Below are 19,769 nucleotides of genomic sequence, written 5' to 3' on the forward strand. Positions count from 1 at the left end.
AAAAAAGTCTTAGTATAGTATGTCATAAGAAAGGTCATATTATAGCATGTGACAAGAGCAGATAGTATATTATTTCGTAAAAAAAAAGGCCATAGTATGTCACAAAAGTAATGAAGTACGTCATGAGAAAGTTGTAATTAACAAGTAAAGTATTGTACGTGATTAAAAAGGTCATAGTGCAGTACGTCATAAAAAGTCAGTGCATAACTTGCCATGAAAGAAATCCTTAATCTCCAACTAATTCTGATTGAGATGGATTTGTTGGATAGATCCCAGAAATACTATGATCGACGCACGTGTTGGCAGCTGCCTTACCTTCCTGCTCTTCTTCTCATTGCCTTTCAAGTGGTGAATGGGAACAACTATCGATTTGCAAACAGATATTATTTAAGGGCGTCAGGTGACACAATCCTTCCGCTCGTCACTAACTGTACATAGTTGCAGTAAAGTATGAACTGGTTCTTCGCCCTCTCTCCTGCAACCAACAAAGAACATCCAGCGGTCCGTTCCCACGCTACCCTGTCCTCTCAGAGTCAGTATGAATCACGCCATTTTACACTTTAATAAAATGATTGCAGGTTTCACTTTTGGGGAAAAAAAGCATCCTGTAAAAAAAAAGGTAAGTGTTTTTGCCTTCGTGCTGAAATGAGCTCGGTTTGGGGCCAAAAAGAAACTGCAGATGTTTCCATACAAAGTGATCCAATATACTAAAAATGGAGCCAATTACCTTGAAAGAATAACCTCAAAATCAGAGCAACAGCCTCTATTTTTTGCAAGATGATGCCAATTACATGTAAGAGAATACGCCCTTCTAAAGTTAATTTAGAAGCACAGAAAGACATCTAAACTTTTACCTTGATTAGACCAGTCGGTTAACAAAGTTAGACGGAGATTTCTTCATTTGAAGCTCCTAAAATTGCCCCAGGCTGATGAAGCATTTCCAATTTATGAGACCCTTGGCAACTGATAACTGAAAGCCAAATAATATTAGCTGAAATGTCATGAAGGCACATGTTCCATCAAACCATACTTTGTCCTTGAACTAAGAAAAATGTATCCTATTAAAAAGGTTGGCAGCAACACTGACGGAAAAATCTGGCACACCAACGCTCATTTTATGGCATCCAATATTAACAAACACTTATTTTAGCCATTAATCTGCGCTGTCCCCTTCCCCACTGTGGCACAAATAAACATTTCTATTTGTGATCATTGAAGCGGAGACACGGGAAAAGACGGCTGTTGAAACCACATTTTTATTTCTTCAATGCTTAATACCATGGGACAGGATTTTAAGAATGGAAACCTTATTTCACTCAATATTTGCCTCAGAAGGAATATATGATTTGTATAACAATAATAATAATAATAATAATATAATAAAGTCTGCATTGGTGTTGTGAGGAGAATCAAAAAGGACAGAAATGTACAAGAAGGAGGAGGCAACTATATCATCCCCAGCTGGATCAGAACATTTCAAGACGAGAAGTAGAAATTACAAACCGAACAAATTTACTTCAGAGGCGATCCAGCGACAGGTAGCAAGGTCTTTTTGATGGAAGTTCTTTCCTTTTTTTGTTTAAAAGGATTTTAAAACATTTACAAGACACCTAACATTCCATTCAATTCCTATTAAAAACAACAGAGAGAGAAAGAGAGATAGAGAAAAATAAGAGAGAGAGAGAGAAATAAATGTAATCGTTTCGACTGCCTCTTGCCCATGGTTCACTCTAGGTGCTTCTTCCATGTTGATAGAATACGACTTTCATTGTCCCGCCACATTACCTGTATAATCCAGCCGTCAAAATACAGAAAACTAAAAAAAGGGAGCAATCACTTTTTTTGTCGCCTTTCAATTCTCAACTGTGTGTGCACTAATCGTGTGAGATTGTAAAAGGGCGACGCCTTCGAATGATGCTGTACAGATGTGTTCACTGTAGGCCACACTACCAATGATATGGCAAAGTCAACACAAAGACTTCTCGGTTTTTCCAGGCCTGTTTTATTTCCGGAGCCGGGGCAGGGGGGGGGTGGGGGGGGGGGGGGATCCGGCTGGCATGCATCTCCCAGTCTACAAGATGAACTTCCCTAGGAAGAAACCGATGAAGATGGCTGCTATGACGACGAGGAGGGAGGGCAGGGAGGCGGTGCTGGCTTCTCGGCCGAGGAGGCTAGTTGAGTTTGATGTCATGTGGTCTGAGCGAGGTACCTTTCTCATTCTAACACCTTCGTCCTGTAACAGAGGAGCAGAACACGGTCAGACGTCACGATTCAAGGCTTCTATTGTCATGTGTGCATAGCTACAGTGTAGTTATGACAATGATAAACTAGTACAAGTAAATACAATCAAATGGAATCTAATAGAAACTGTGCAGAATAGTCTATATACAGTAATTGGAATATTGATATATATGAGATGCAAACGGATGAATGTTATGGATGTTCTTTCAAAAGTGCAGGTGTTTAACAGTCTTATGGCCTGTGGGATGAAGCTGTCTCCGAGTCATGTTCAATACCAGAGGTGGAAGTTACAGGTTTTATGACGACACAATATTAAATCTTGGTGAAGTATACGAGATGTGTTACATCACAGTCTGCCACAATATGATTTTCAGCCGACTAAATTCAGGGGTCTGGTTTTTTTTTTATAGTAGATGATATATGTCCATTAAAAAAAAAAAAATCAATGAAATGTATATCAACTCACAAAAGAAACTTAAATATGATTTGACAATTTGGTTACTTGACCAAACACTGATGATTTGAGCAGATTTGTTCCACATAGAAAACAAAGATTGTTTAACTGAACACTAGCAGATGAGAGCAGAGCAGTTAAAGAAATGACATGTTTTCACTTTGTTGAAACATCGATGCAGAAAAACAGTTGTGTATATCATTTTTGATGTTGGTGGGTAACTTGACACTGAAGGGTTTCTTGTTACAGTAAAAGAGGCTCAGATGTAAATTAGGAAATTAGAAAAATTCAATTTAGCTCATTTGATTTCAGGTTCCTGGTATCGTACATGTTGGCTTACCGTCTCCCTCACTGGGACACTTTCTTAGAGCAGAAGCTTCGGTGATGTCATTAGTGACAACCTGTGTTTGTCTTACTTTGGAAAGTCAAAATGTCTGCGACAAAGTTTCATCTTGAATATAATACATCTACACATCGAACCTTTAATTGCCGGTTCTCGTCGGCCATCTTGTTCATCTCATTCTGCAGCCTCTTGCACTTCTCCATCACTTTCTTCATCTCCGGGTCGTCCAGGGAGGCAGTGAGAGGCACCGAGGATGCTGAGGAGTCGGACTTCGCAGAGTTCATCACCGGGGCTGCTTTGGTCGCCTCCACGTCATTCTGCCCAACGAGTAGAGAGGGAGAGAGAGAGAGAGAGAGAACCACTGAAGTGAAATCCAGCATGCCCGAAGCTAAGTAGGGAGGTTAGCCTCGAGACGGGAGGCCGAGCCAGAGAAAGGCAGCATGTCTGAGGCCCAGAAGCTCACAGATCAAAGAGACCAGCGAGGAAATGCATCGCTCCAGAGGTCGGGTTTGATGTGGCTTTGTTCCATGGGACGGACAACATGACGGCATGGGGAGCGCTTTGTAGTGAAAATACAACAACTGTATTGTAGATGAGGGTTGACAATCACTACACAGACAGGATATGATGTTATTATGCCTTGTACCGCAAACCAAGGAAAGCATTTATGTGGAGAAACATCAAGGCCCAGCTCATTTTTCTACCACATGATATCAATAAAGAGCAACAACAAACACATGGATGCCCAATCTTAAATGACTGTCCTCTTCTGTCACACAGAGAGTGGGCGTGGGCCTGAGACTGGGGTTAACAAGTGGGAACATGTGTTTTATTAATGTAGGCAGCTCCAAAGTATATTCAAGCATCCCAAAAATCCACTAAGCTTATTGTCCTAACACATCACTTCACACCTCCTTCACTAACTGTGTAAAATCAACAATACTTACATTCTGGCAAGTTGTTGGAGGTTGTTTAAACCTAAAAACTAATTCCCTGAACACGGATAATAACTTGCGGTCGCTTTATATTTCCCTCAGGCTTCATCTGGTATAATTAGTGATTAACAGAGCGTGGGATTAATCCTTTCGCCTCACAGGTCCATCTTTAAAACTCGGTCAACCAGTACTCTCTGTTCTTCAGAATATCTGATACTAAAAGAAACATTTTATTTTTGTTTGATAGCCAACTCATTCTTCAATACGAAAGAAATGTTGCTCCGAAATGTCAACATTATAACATTAACTCTTGCTCTACATCCTACAAAGCTACATACTTAAAGAGCAACTTGCAGGTTAGACACACCTGTGAATACATGTGTAGGAAAATGATCAATACACTAGATTTTCAAAGATATATACAGAAATATACACTAGAGTGACATCTGGCGGCTTTTTTGGTAAGACATTTTTACTTCCGCATAAAAAAGCCTCCGCACGTGACCTCCCGCGTGTGACGTAACATGGGGGAGAGCGGCCGGTCTAACGTATGAATAAACATGGATCACAATGCTAGTTTTGACACAGAAGAGGTTGAAAATATATATTCGAATGCATATGATTATAATTATGAGCCTGCTATGCGTCCAAGAGACCAGGAGCAGCCAAGGATTAGAAATGGAGCTGTGGTGTGAGGAGAAGCGCTGGAGAACAGGCCAGCTGTCTTGGTGAGTGACCAGCGTTAGCTACAGACAGTTAATGTTAGCTAACGTCACATCACAACATTGTGAAGTTAGCTATCATATATCAGGCTATAACTAAAGTAGTATTGATAATATAGTAACGTTACTGGCAGGACTGTTGATACTGATCCATAACAGAAGCTAATGGCAAGTATCAGCCGTATCTCGCGTTACCTAATGCAACTCCACACTACGGTGCTGTGTACCGGAGGGGAGACGCGAGATACGGCTGATACTTGACGATCTGGAGGAGAAAGGTTGTGGAGCCTCCGTTGATATGCAGTTGTAAATGGCTTGATGGAAAGCAGGTTTGTAGTCAGGGAGGGTGCACAGCTGATTGCAGCAGGTGAGTGGAGGTTGAGCCGGGAGCCGGGAGTGACAGCCACCACGCCCACACAAACAACACAGACAGGGGGAAACAAACAAACAAAAAGGAGACAGCTGGAGCAGTACAGCCACCACAGCGTTACCTAATGAAACTCCACACTAGGTCTTACGGTGCCGTGTACCGGAGGGGAGAGAGAGATGTAATACGGTTTCCTGATAAAGCTGTGGAGAGTATGTGCTGCAGGGAGGTGGATGCACAACGCACCCAGGAACGAACGCTAGCTCCGGTCCTTTCCGTGAGGGAAACTGTGGACTCGATGTCCTGACAGGCTGGAGTTTGTGCAACCTGCACAAACTCCAGCTCACCATGATTACAAATGGTGAAATGCAATGTAAAACTACCGAAAAAATACCAGCTCACTAAAACACAACCGCTCAAACCAACTACAAACTACTACCGCGGATTGGGCAGAGAACGAGTCCGAGAAAGTTGCTCCCCCATGTGACGTAATATGACGCGTTTGACGTATGACGTTAAAAAAAGCAGTTTTTAGTAGCAGAGCTCAAAACGGCTCCTTTCCCTCTGAATTCCTGCCCTTATGTCTCGTAAAACATATCAAATCCTGCATTAACTTTTTAAATTGTAATTTTCAGGCAAGGTTAAGCATAAATGGAGTAAAAAAAAAAAACCTGCAAGTTGCTCTTTAACAGTTTGCCCATCATCTAGGAGCTCCACGTGCCACAGCAGAGAGCAGATACCGTGTTGCCTCAGCAGTCCATATATCCTCACTTGTAGAGCCTCTTAACGTAAGCTAAATCTGGCTTGCTCTGGTTGAATTTTCACCTCAACTGTGAGGACCTGCTGAGCTGTTCGGCGGCACTGCTTATATAAATCCTGAAAACACAGAGCTCATTATTACAGGCTCCTAGAATTCACAGTGTAGCCTGTTAACTAAGAAAACATTTATGCAATCCACCTTTAACGGCATCTGATAAAATGTATATAGCTTTTTTGCAAACACTCAGATAAAGGTTAAGTTGGTGTGTGTCATGTTTGACTTAGGGATTGGCAAATCATAAGAAACACGTTGAATTTAAATGCAAACATTTTTTTTTAATTACATTTAAGACGCAAGGGTTCACCATGTCTCTCGATAATAGTCTAAACCATCGATTTTATTGTGAACACACGACTTATTTGACTCTGAACTAGGGCTTGATGCAAAAATAGAAAGCTTTCTATGCAGCTGCACTTAGTATTCACACTGGAGCGCTTGATTTAGGCAGCAAGTGACATTATCTGCTAAAATGCTAAATGCAGTGCAGAAGGCACATTTGTTAAACTCTGACAGAGGGACCTGGAGTCAAGAGTAAACCAGAAACACTTCCATTAGAGGGAAAGAAAACCAGAAGCTACGGTTTTGTATTTTCTTTAAACAATTAAACATAGGCCGGGTTTCTCATCAGAACGGCACCCTCTACTTCATTGATATTATAGCTGTGGATTTCCCCTCCAACGTTTTTCCCTTTATTGAATTCTTTGGTTTTCTGCAAATGTTCAAAGTTGAGTATTCAAAATGAGTCCTTCAGCGACTAAATCACACTTCAGATTCTGATTATGTGAAAGTAAGCCGTTTTTAATGTGCGGCAGCAGCTCTTACCACTTTATCGTTTTCAGAAGGCAGCTCGAAGACACATCTCAGCTTGGAATCCATGAGATCATCTGGTTTTGCCTCTTTCCACTGGTGGAGATGAAAAATGAGCATGTTATTCATCAACTCAAACTGCTAGCAGCTGGATATCACACACACGTTTTTTTGTTCTAAAACTAAAAAACAAGTTTACATATTTTCATTGGTTTTAGGTCTGCTCCTGACATCTGAGACGTGCGTTGTTTTATAAACTGAATAACAAAGGTGCTTGGTATTAAACATGCTCGTAAAGCCCAGGGTTGCTTTATGGTAAGATGTCTTTTTGTGTCACAATATAGAACACAGATCAGTGAAACTAATGTTCCTGAAGAAGACTCCAGATTCCAGTTGACTTTTGAGGAGCAGTCCTAACGTTGTTCCTTCCTGGTTGTGCTCCTCATCCAAGACAAGCCAGTTCATGAACGTGACTTCATGTGAATGTTTCAGTGCCTGACTAAGCCTGTGCTGTCCTCTGGTGGACAACCCAGAATGCATCACTGCTTCTTTGTTATTTTACCTTAGCAGCCTTATCTAAGAGCACAGAGCTTTGCATGGCAACTCACTAGAATGCCAATTATCCTGTCATAAATGAGGACAACATTCAGATTTCTTATTTATTTATATATAAACTGATTTAGGCATAATTAGTAGTGGTGTCAAAAAAGACTAATAACCTGTTTTTTGAGAGTCCTGTAGAATATTTAAAGTGACATGTTGAGTGGAAGTTAGGGTTTCACATTGTATTTACTGACCAAAGTATGATAGATGTCCTTTTGGCAGGTTTCAGTGCTACGGTTACAATGGGAGAGATCGAGACTTAAATACAAAATAGTGTATTTTACAGATTATTTTATTTAATAACAACCAAGTTGTAACTGTATGAAATAATTTAAATGGTTCAATAAACAATTGAAATTGGGTTTTCAGTGTAAACAATGGAGTTATGTTACCATTAGTCTGTTTTATTATCATTTGAAGACTTATTTTGAGTTTACTGTAAACTGCAGAATATAACACATACTGTATTTTTGATTTTTTTTTTTTTTTAATCCAGGAAGACATTTATTGACCCATTTGATAATAATCTATCAAATCAAAGTTGCTCAAGCTTTTGTTTGAATAATTGTTTTTAATGCGACTGGTTTGGTTCCTTATTTTTTGGGAGCCGAGATGTACACCTTAGGAACCCACAGAGATATTTCTAGCTTTTGAATCATCTCAAAGCTTAAGAAGGTGTGAGACTTTTCAAACAATAAGAAGGTTAGTGACACAACTGTTGCAAGATAAGTCGATGTTGTGCTATATTGATTTTAAACAACAACTTAAAAGAAAAGTCTTAAAGTAAATAAAAACACTTACCAATGAATCCATGTCAGAAGCAGTTGATGGGGCAAAAATGGTCTGCACCATGAATTTGTGTTTACTTTTCTCATTGGGGTCATAGTCAAAGGGCTGTAGCATAACTGTAAAAGAAACAATGATCACAGTTAAAACATTTAGGTAAAGGCATCCCTGCGTAGAAGAAGTTGTAAATTAAATATTTAGCATAATTCATCAGGACAGGAAATAACAATTGTCTATGGTAATCTCAAACGGTACATCCCTCCCACATCGAAGATCGAAGGCTATCTAATAAATAATCCTGATAAATAAAAGTTAAAATCACCACCATGTGTTTTTCTTTAACTGGATCATATTATTATCCCCTGACAAACGTTAACAATGTCATTTACAAAGTACAATGTGTTTACTAAGTAGCTGCCTTAATCACTTCACACATGACCAGGGTATTATGTCATCATTCTGGATATAATACAAATGTTTGGAACATGCCGAGCAGAGAAGTGTTGCACAGAATACCGATACTAATCAGGTTCTGGGATACCGGGACAATACCCCCATTTTATTAGTTTTGGTACTTAAAGAATGAAAGTGTTTTATTTAGAAAAATCTGACTCCCAGACAAAATATGGCACTTTTTTAGTTTAGAATTAACTTTAGGCGGGTAATGCTTCACAGTCATATTTTTGATATTGTGAAAACCCTAGGACAGAAGACAAGTGGATCAGGATGTAGTGTAAGAGGTTACCCTTGGACATTTCAATGTTATCATTAAAGCGCATTACAGCTATTTAAGCAGTTACTAGGGATGCTCCGATCGGGAATTTTGGGGCCGATACCGATCCGATCGGGTGGGGTGGGTGGGGGCTATGGGGATCTTCCATTTAAAGTGATGTTTAAAACTCAGTTAATGGGGCTCATTTTTATATTCCTTCAGTTTATAATCGTAACGGATCGAAAAGTTCGATGAATACATGATGCGCTTCCACCAACAACTTCATTATTAGATTCAAATTAAGTACATTATTCAAGTTTACATTAACTTTGGATAATAACACGGGAGAAATGAGCGGAAGCGCCCTCTTTTCCTCTCTCTCATGGCAGCCTGTCAGTATCTCATGCAGCTCACTGATCCAGTAATGAGTGACCCGACAGTGAAGAATAAACATATGTATAACTAGTTTAGCTAGTTCCAGAGGTAGATCAAATAGCTAAGTGTGTTTGGTCTAACTCTTAGTGTGTGTGTTGCTCCGCTCACCGGTCCATCACAGCGGGCAGAGCTGCAGGATTTCTGCTTCACACACGTTGCATACCGCTATTTCACTGTCTTTTTTGGACACCTTAAAATACTGCCAGACCGGTGAGCTTGTTTTGCCGCGCACAGAGAAAAGTGTCATGTATTTCACAGCATGTGATCGGCTCTCCTGGTCGGCCTTTATAGAGAGCACCGACTGATCGATCGGAGCATCCCTAGCAGTTACTGAAGGAAACTTTACATTTCACCAATTTGGCCAAGGAAACTGCCCTTAATACGAGTCGATAAAGCAATAAACAGAGTAGCTTGAGGCCAATTTGACCCTAAAGAGCTGAATGAAAACCTACCTTTGCCCACAGGTGCGGAGGTTTTAAATCGTGTTTCCTTAAAGACTGTTCCACTTCAACTTTGCTCACCTTACCGTCTTCACTGTATTAAGGCATCATTAAAAGGTAGACAACTATTCTCCAATCTTACATTTCTAATTTGTTGTGATGAATAAGTCAGCTTATGTTTCAGTACCCTTAGTTTCATATATTAATACGATATTGTATGTAAAATACTTTGAAATGATTCTGCATTTTTATGAAAGAAAACGGAAAGTTGTCGAATTTGGTAATTGGAGAGTCCAATGATGGACTGTGGATTCGACTGGCTAAAAACTGCTTCCACTGAGCGTCTGACCTTCTTAAACTTTGGCCCATTTTGATAAATGTTCGTGAGAGTTTCCCTCAAAGGTTTCCCCACCATCTCCCTAAAGTTACAGAAAAAAGGCAGGTAATAAATACAAACATCTGAAAAACTTACCAGAGATAATGACAGTTGCTCCAGGATCAATGACACCACTGTTTGGCCGTACACAGTATCTGCGCGGCGCAGTCGTCTTCACTTTGAAACAGACTTTTCTGTCAGAGGGGTTCTTCAGTTTGAGGTTGGTGGTGACTACATCTGTAAAAGGACCTGGTGGGAAAAGAAAGACAAACACAAGTGCATTACTATTTCTGTATTTGCAGTACTCTCTCCTGAGTAGGCCTGTCGCGATAAGCAATTAATTGACTTATCGTACGATAAATAAAAATGAACTCGATAACTTTTCGGACATCGATAAATTGCCGTTTACATGCGTGTTTGTTTACATAAGGGTGTTACCAGCATTTTAGCCAGGTGGGCTGTGACTGCCGGTGAGGGGCGGGGCTCACACACACAGCCAGGTCAGGACACTCCGCGTGCAGCAGTGTAGCAGCCAAATGAATAATATAGAGACAAGCAGGAGACAACGTGTGACTTACTCGATGGGAATTTGAAGTTAAATGCAATTGGTTGCTAAACCTAACTCCATCTCGGATGTGGGAATATTTTGGATTTAAGCCAAATCAACGAGGCGAACCTACGGACTTGAATGAGCCGGTATGTCGCTTTTGTTTAAAAAAGGTAGCAAGAAAAGCTAGCAATACGACCAACCTTAAACTGCACCTGAAACACAACCACCCCATTCCGTTTTCCCAGCTGGGAGCAAACACGGCAGCTGGAGCCCCACCCTCCCGACAGTTTACAATCAAAGAAGCATTTGCCCGACAATTCAAACATGTTGTTGGTGTTCCTTGCTCGAAAACTTTGAAATACAGATTTGGATATGGCCTGTTGAGGCATCTGGGTCTTTGTATGGACAGTGGACTGTACACTTGACTGTTGTTTTAAAAAGGAGTTTTTTGTGTGCTTGTGAGACATTGTGTGCTCATATTTATTTATATATAAATAAATGTATTTGTGAGAGAGAGAGAGAGAGAGAGAGAGAGAGAGAGAGAGAGAGAGAGAGAGAGAGAGAGAGAGAGAGAGAGAGAGAGAGAGAGAGAGAGAGAGAGAGAGAGAGAGAGAGAGAGAGAGAGAGAGAGAGATCTGTTTTCCAGCCAGAGTCTATTTAATTTATTGTTTTGGTTGTGTGTGATTTAATAAATGTTTTATAATTTAATGTATTTGTTTTATTTATTATGTATAATTTATATATTTGAATATTTCATTTGCCATGTTGAATGTTCAATAAAAAAGTTCTGTTTGAAAGGATGTACTTCATTTATTATTACATATTATCATTATGTCAGTGATCTAAAATGGTCTGACAACGGTGCCGACAATATCATCGTTTATCGCATTAATTTCCGGGAAAATGTATCGTCCAACAAAATGTATTATTGTGACAGGCCTACTCGTGAGGGAACACATCACAACTGTAAGATGGAGCAGCTACTCTCATATGTGACAACGCCCGCCTACCAAGTTTTTGAAGCCGCACACTTTGTATTGGTAGTTAGCAACAATCATTTGGAAAACCCCTGCAAAATCCAACTTGTTGTATCCCTATTGCAATGGATCCACATTTTTTTAGTCAATTTTGAATGCAAAAAAACAAAGGGGAAATACGTTGCATGTTAACATTGGAACTGCATGTTCAAATTCAATCAACACCACCTTCCTGAGTAAATTCAATATGTATAAGTTAAACCTTATCCATTAAACACACATAAGGCCTGCAATGTTTTTGCCAAGGTTAAAAAAGTACTTAAAAAAGATTAACTGAAAAATACAGTCAGGCAGCAACTCAATAAAGGCCTGAATGATTAAGTAAGAGGATTAATTGAATACTCATTTTCTTGGTTTAAAGCTGGATGGTTCTACTGTTAATACACTAAAACAGGCTATGAATGAAGAAACACCAGGAAAAACTAAAAATGGATAAAATACCAGTGTTACTTCTTTGAACATCAAAGACTTGCAATATCCTTTAGTCTATAAAGTTCATGATAATACTCATGTATTACTTGGTTGGAGTATTACTGAAGACTTTCCAGCTACTTACAACTCATTTGAAAGACATTTTTGAGAGCAGCTCGTTTAAGGAAATGCATTGTTACAATTGTAAAAAACCTAATATTATTATCAAACCACTGAACTTTCGTGCCTGATTATTGTATTACCTACAGACAGCGTTTCCGCCAGGGGGGCGTCTTGCCGTCATTTGACGCCCTTATTAGGCTCGGGACGCCCTGAACTCGATCCGAGGGCGTCCAAAAATATTAATAATTTGAGAGAAGATGGAGAGTTTTTATCACTTGAAAAGGAAAAAGGACAAGGACATCCCGCTGTTGGAGGGGCAAAGGAGTCTGGTGGGATTCTTTTCAGAGTATTGAAGATTGTTTCTCCGACATCGAAGGTGCCTGCTACAGGACAACACGGAACGTGCGCGATTTGGACGCGATGAGCGGGGGGGGTTTTAGTGGAGCGCGCGTAAGCTGCGAGCACCAGAGCCTTGTAGCGGCGAAACTGAGGCTCCGTGGTAAACTGTGGTAAAATGAAGAGCCGCTTGGGAGCTGAAACAGCCGTCGCTTTAAGAGAGCTGAGCCAAATGATCCGGCTCACTAACGTAAAAATACAGTATCTATAAAGGGACGGCTCAACCCAAAATTCAAAACACCACACCCCCACCCCCGCTCTCGGGGTGGACGCCCTCTCAGCCCTAGTCTGGCAGAAACACTGCCTACACATGCAAAGCTTAGCATGAGCCAATCAGGAAGATCATGAGACTCAAACAACTATTATGATCATGTCCTGCACAGGTTGTACATCAGGAGATCATTGATTAGCTCTACATCTTGTGACAGAACTCGCTTCAAATTAAGACCGTAACCACGGTCAGCACCATCCAGCTTTGATGAGCCATATAGTGAAGCTTTTGATGTCAAGATGAATAAAACTCGATCAGTAGCGGAATTAGCGTTGAAGTCTGGAAAGAAAAATATCCCATGATGCATGGTTACATAATGTCTTCGGGTGACGTCAAACGGTTTTGCCTTCTACATCATTTGAAATTCACCTGTCAAGTCTTTATGTTGATGTCACAATTTCTAATATAAACGTTGGTTTCATAGAACTTCACTCACAGTGGAACAATTTAAAAAAAAAAAGGAAAACACTGCAGTTGTCAGGTCATCAAAAACCAAAACTGATTTTGGAGCAAGAACTGGTTTGGTTCAGATAAAACAAATGCAGGTTTTTTTTTATTGAGAAAAGTGTTTTGCATGACACAGACAGGCAATCACTGGTTGTTGGGCTAACGAAGGTCAGCTAACACATCGCTCAAAGAAGTGATGCATAAAGTTCTCTCAGTAACCAGAATCTGAGCTCCCCCACGTAAAAAATAAAACTGCAGCTAGCCGGCGACAGAACATGAACCTGTTAGTCTTGAAATAAGTGGGAATTAATACATGATCAAACAGTTTATTTATGCGCATGAATAATTGTATCTTTTGCCTTTGTGTGTTTACATGAACAATTTACTCAGCTTTCATTTCTCCTGATATTAGCATCGGATTGATATTGAATGAAATCATGACCCTAAGAATAACAATCAAAATAAATTATGAAAGATGCACTCCCTCATACATAGTTTCTTCAGAATCAATCCATTCAAAATATGATGGTGAGTTCAGAATCTTCTGCTTTGTTTTAAACCATAAAAACATTTCAAAAGATGTCATAGCTTGGTTATAGCTGAGTTCACAAAGCCTATGTTCAACCTTCCCTTAGCTCCAGTGTTTATAAAGATAAGAAGTGAAGCATGACCCGATAGGAGAGGCTCCAGCCAGTTAAAGCTAACACGCAGAGTTCTGGTGATGACTGAAGGCGTTGTTTGAACACGAGTGCGTCACAAAGGCATTCCTACAAACCTGAAAAACATTCTCTGCAACATCTGATATTTCTAGGAACAATCCCTGCTTCCAACAGCTTACTTTTTCCTGTATGTCTTTTTTATCGAACGAATGGCAGAAGATACGAGGAGCTTCCTGCTGTGACCTAACCAGGTTATTTAAACTAACGTACTGCTTATATACACTTGCTGACGTGTGATTGCCATACACAAGATGCAATGTTTTACATGTTACCTGTCAATTGACCCTTATTGTTGACAAAGTGCCATTGTGTAAATCTAAGCCCAGAGTTTTTTTGAATGACTAAGGAGGGAAGTAAAAAAAAAAAAACATGCCTTACAGAGCAAAAGTACATGTATGATAATTACAGCTCGTCATCCATCCCTCCAAACTATGCAGGAAAGAATTAAAGGTTGCCTGAAGTAATGTGTAGAAAGTCTGTGGCGAGTATTACTAAAACAGATAAAAGACTGTAAAGCAGTTGTGCACATCAGATATACACCCACATAACCTGCATCCATTGCTTAAATCTGAGAAGCCAACTTTGATCCAGCAGCGTTAGCACTGTCTCTCTCATCTCGTTGCCTGTAAGCTGAATTAGGGTCCCCCAGGCCTGTCCTCATCTAAAAATACCAGCTAAGGAAAGGAGGGCTGCCCCCTCTAGCTCGCTGGAGGACTCCCAGCAGAGGCTCTAAAGCAGAGCAGCTCTCGGATATACAAGCAGACCAATTTAGATCGGCCTCAGTGACAGTAAAGGAGAGGTGGTCATCTTTCTTCTACTCATATTGCTTCTCAAAGACTAAATAGGCACCATTTCGTTTTCCTCTGTAACCCACCTTGACTACAGAACACCTTTATAAATTAAGCTGATGCAGCACTGGTGTAGCTCCAAGTCAGTTTTGCAACATTTTGCATTTTTATTTAATAACATCATTATCATTTCCATTCTAATTTCTTAGATTACAATAGTTTTCTCTCAGTAAAATGGTTTAGAATATGAGCTAATAAATTATGATCAATGAATGATAATTTAGCAACTCAACCTTGCATCTATTCCAGTGAGTAAACGGAGGGTAAAAGTTTAACCTGCCCGATGTACAGAAAATGTAAACCTTGTGACAAATCAGAAAAAGTCTATTTGAGGGGAAACATTTTTTGTTTATCCGATAAAAAGGAGGAATTCCATGACATGATCAGATCATGACAGGCCACGTCTCTGCCATCACACTAAATGTTAAAAATAACCTAGGGTTTGGCTGAAGGACAAACATTCATTTTTGTATAAGGGTTTAAGTTTTGAGTTAGTTATGTATCCGTGACAACATTTCACTGAAGATGTCTGATCAAGCACTATTAAGCTGTTGCACTCTAGATTGAACAGATGCTCAAGTCACCACTACTCTTAACATTTCAACTAGCTAGTTTTAAAGTCAATTTATCACAAGTTTTGTTTAAGCTGTGTCCCTTTCAAATTTCATTGACTGGCATGCTCCATTCATCACCCCAAACCCTATACCCGATGACGCGGTCAGGCTTACTAGTAGCAGAAATTATAATCTTTTCTAACTGGAAAATAAAGTTGTTCAATTTAAAGAAAAGTAGAGAAAATGTTTGCATGTTTTTGGGTCAACAAAAGGCTTTCTTGCTTCTTCTTGGTCTGTGTTCTTAAGAGGTGTAAAGTTCAAATCGGACACCTCATCCCTAAAACATCTCAGTGACTTCCCCCCTCACCCGAAGCTATTTTGCTGTGTATTATCTGGCATTTGAACTGGTGACCTTTCCTACAGCCCTGTCATGTCCAGGCTACAATCAGTATACCTATTCCTAACTAACAATCAGCATTTAGAGTCAGCAAGAAAATGGGCTGAAAGATTTGTGGTTCAATGACAGTGCTGCATTCATCAACAATAAAACAGTGCCTTATTGAAAAAAAAATAAGTCTGCAGCAGAGACTCAAAACTGGGACAAATGCAATTAAAAGTTAAATAATTCTGGATTGAAATTAATAATGTTCACGATAAATCCTTCAACTGCTAGGAATGTTTTTACAACACCGTGGTTTTGACAGACTAGCTACCCTGAAACTGCACTTACATCAGCACAATACAGTGTTACTGTTAGCTGTTATCACAATTACTTGTAATGGTCACCTTATAACAAGAGCAACAGTTGAAACTTAAGCTATGGGAGTTTCTGAAGCCATGAGAAATGTCCTCAAAACAGTGGTGTAATGTATTGAAGTACATTGACTCAAGTACTCGAGTATTTGTATTTGATGGTACCTTATGTTTATACCTTACTACGATTTGGAAGCCAATATTGTACTCACAACATTTATTCGACTAAATTGGTTACTAATCACTTTCAAATTATAAGCTAATACAAAATATGCATAAACTAATAAATAAACTGTGATATATAAATATTAAGGTTAGTATATCCACTAGTACATAAAGTAATTAAATGTAGCAACACTTTAACCAGCTGTAATAATAATCAAGTCATTTATATGATGCAAAATGTATACACACACATCAGTACTTTAAGTATGTTTTGATGACAATACTTTTACTTAAGTAAGATTTTAAATTCAGGACTTTTATTCTACTTTTTCTCAGCTGCAAAATGATAAACAAAGTTTGCCGTAAAAAGAGATGGGAGAAGTACTCAGATCTTGTACCCAAGTAAAAGAAGAAGTACTACAGTATAGGAATACTCTGTTACAAGTAAAGATGTAATAAAAAATGTTACTCAAGTAAAAGGTACCCAACTATTAGAATCAAAATATACTTAAAGTACCAAAAGTATGAGTACTCATTATGGAAATTGGTCCATTTCAGAGTTACATACAGCTGGTAGAGGTGCAGCTAGTTTTTATTTTGTATTAGCTTGTGAATGTTACTCCAGGTGTAAATAAAGTCTTATTAAAAAGGGTTGTTAATATTTCACATTATTTTCTACAAATCTCCAAACTAACTAAAAGGTATTAAATAAATGTAGAGGAGTAAAAGTACATTATTTGCCTCTGAATTGTAGTGGGGTAGAAGTACGAAGCAGCTAAAAATTGAAATATTAAAGTCAGGTACAAGAATCTCAAAATGGTATTGAAGTACAGTACTTGAGTAAATATAGAGTTACTTTACACCACTGGCTTGTAGAGCAGCTAGCTAAATATCTAGCTAGAGCATTAGCTAGATATCAACTTTTGCATTAGCAAGCAAGTCAAGCTATATGACCAACAGTTCACTGACACATCAATGAACGTTATCATGGACAGGCAAACAATCAGTGGTGATCTAATGTGTGGACTGCTTTGATTTACTGTTATTGTAAGGTTGTCCGTTAACACAATTTAACCAGAACACTTGACTGACTGTACATGGAGAACCAAAAAAGAAATGACTGAGGGACAGTTTTAACCCACAAACCATGAGACTTAAAACTCCTGAACTCTATAACACAACCTTATACCATCATCTGTTTGCATCTCACATTTGTATTTATTATTACAATAAGCAGTATTTTATTTCACAGTACAGTATTTAATTGTACATTCAATTGTTTAGCTTATTCAATTTTACATTTATACATTTAACTTCTCCTGCATTTACTTTCACATTAGTCCTGATACATTCTCTTGCACTTTTCAATTTATATTATGTTATTCCTTCCTGCATTGTTGGAGGAGCCTGGGTCTTAATCTATGTAATGCCATTACTACACTGTACCTACTGTTCATATGACAATCAGTGGTGGAAAGTAACCAAGTACATCTACTCAAGTATTATACTTTAGTACACATTCATGGTACTTTTTGCTCCTATTTTACAAGATTTTGGAAGCCAATTTTGTACTTTTTACTACCCTATATTTATTTTACAGATGTATTCACCATTTCCTTTAAAAAGTTCAGATTTTCATACACAACAATTAAAAAAACATTAAATCATTCAACATTATATCCAAGTAACTAACACCATGAGTGGGTTAACAGAAAATTAAGTGGCAGCAGTTATGCTAGGCTTTCTTGCTTCTTAAAAAACGTTTCACAGTTCTAGCTTCTTAAATGTGAAGATTTGCTGCTTTAGCTTCAACACATTTAAAATATGTATATTGTTTATTCGGCAAGGAGTACTTTAACTCCAAATACTTTTAAGTACATTTCTCTTGTTATACTTTTACTTAAGTACCATTCTCGTTGCAATACTTTTACTTGAAAGGTAGTATTTTCAGTGTGGTATTAGTACTCTAACTCAAGTAAAGAATGTGAATACATGTGCCAACACTGATGACAATAAAGCCTTTGAATCTTGAATGAGCTAACTAAATGTTGCTTTCGTTATTAACGTCAGTTAGCAAAGTTTGTCATTCCACCGGTCAGTTCCTTCACACGTTAAACATGACAAATGTCGGGTTGGACACTACAATTATCTCTAAAAAAGTGAATTTAACTCAACATTACGTCCGAGTGCTAAGCATTTCAGGGTAGGCTGAGCCCCAAAGAAACAACAGTTGCTAACACCTTGTAGCCACAGCATAACGTTAGTAGCTCACGTTTATACTAAGGATACTTCGTTATGTGTTCACTTTAGCTAACAACACCAGGCAGTTATCACACATTCTTCCACCTCTCGTTGCTAGGTGTTGTCAGGCAGCAGGTCACTAATGGCAGCCGGTCAAGAGGCTCGCCACGCCGGCGTTCCACGTCACTACAGCTCGAGGAGGAAACAGCGGCCTGTCTCTTTCCCCGGCTAACTTAAAATGGCGGTTAATGCTAGCTAGCTTACTAGCAGCGAAATTTGCTTAGAGGGAGTGTGAAATCGTTCAACTCAGGTAATTCTCCGTCACCACGCCAATAAATGTTGATTTACCTACCTTTGAATTTGAGGTCGACGGGAGGGTCAAGGACAAGGATCTGGTCCAACTTTGACATTTTGGCTGCACTGGATTTCGGTAACGGGGAGTTATATCTGACAAGTGGAAATCCTAGATCCCCTGCTGCCACTACTGAGTCAAATGCTGACTGGGCTCTGCGGACGAGCATGTGGGTCCAACTCTACTTGAACGTGCGTGTGCACAACCCTGTTGCGCGTCCACGTGTCTCAGCAACTGATTATGGCTAAACACAGTCGTACTGCGGTTTACACTGAAACACTAAAAAAATACTTTAAATAGATTAGAAGAATCCTTATTTAACCCCCTGGCATTTAAATGAATGTTACATGGTCTGTGTTATGTACTTGTTTTCTTTTTCAATTTCAGTAGCAAGTAGACATTTCTTTATTATTTGCACAACAATTGACAATAGAAGTCTTTCATCTCAGCTCACTTGAATTCTTATTAAATATGAAAATTACGACATCATTTTTTTTAACGACTTGAGTTGAAACATGATAAACTGAAACACTTACAAGAAAAAATACCTTAAATGAATTAGGAGAATCCTTATTTGATACAAGAACAAATATCTTAAATGAATTAGGAGAATCCTTATTTGATCCCCTGGCATTTAAATGACTGTTACATGGTCTGTGTTTGTGGTTTAGGTTTGAACATGATGATGAATAGTGCAAGTTAAAAATAATGCTTAAATATAAATATAATTCTATTAAATAATTCATAATTATATAATTTTTTTATTTGGGTTAAACCCTGTAAACATGTTGTCTTGTTTTGAAAAGTGTTAAACATATCCTTTAAATGTCATTATTAAAGATGTGAAAAACAGTATGCATG

General features: G+C 38.9%; 1 protein-coding gene across 1 annotated transcript; it reads right to left on the reverse strand.

The window, feature by feature from the left end:
* Positions 1-1,238: 1,238 nt before the first annotated feature.
* Positions 1,239-19,105, reverse strand: LOC307020632 (vesicle-associated membrane protein-associated protein A-like). The gene is made up of 6 exons (XM_079652140.1): positions 18,909-19,105; positions 10,138-10,290; positions 8,094-8,197; positions 6,705-6,785; positions 3,176-3,355; positions 1,239-2,233 (listed from the first exon to the last, which is right to left on the reverse strand). Exons 1-6 carry the CDS (start codon positions 19,075-19,077, stop codon positions 2,072-2,074), a joined length of 849 nt encoding a protein of 282 aa, XP_079508266.1. The 5' UTR covers positions 19,078-19,105; the 3' UTR covers positions 1,239-2,071.
* Between the last annotated feature and the right edge of the window lie 664 nt (positions 19,106-19,769).

The sequence above is a fragment of the Notothenia rossii genome (genome assembly GCF_949606895.1).
Source record: "Notothenia rossii genome assembly, chromosome: 9".
Classification (NCBI taxonomy): domain Eukaryota; kingdom Metazoa; phylum Chordata; class Actinopteri; order Perciformes; family Nototheniidae; genus Notothenia; species Notothenia rossii.

What these genes read in the sequence shown, in the direction of transcription:
- LOC307020632 (XM_079652140.1), bottom strand. Translation starts at nt 19,077, where the DNA reads ATGCTCGTCCGCAGAGCCCAGTCAGCATTTGACTCAGTAGTGGCAGCA. An exon ending in AGCAACTGTCATTATCTCTG is followed by an intron (nt 8,198 to 10,137) that starts GTAAGTTTTTCA and finishes TTTCTTTTACAG; the next exon opens with TTATGCTACAGCCCTTTGAC. An exon ending in CTTCTGACATGGATTCATTG is followed by an intron (nt 6,786 to 8,093) that starts GTAAGTGTTTTT and finishes CATCTCCACCAG; the next exon opens with TGGAAAGAGGCAAAACCAGA.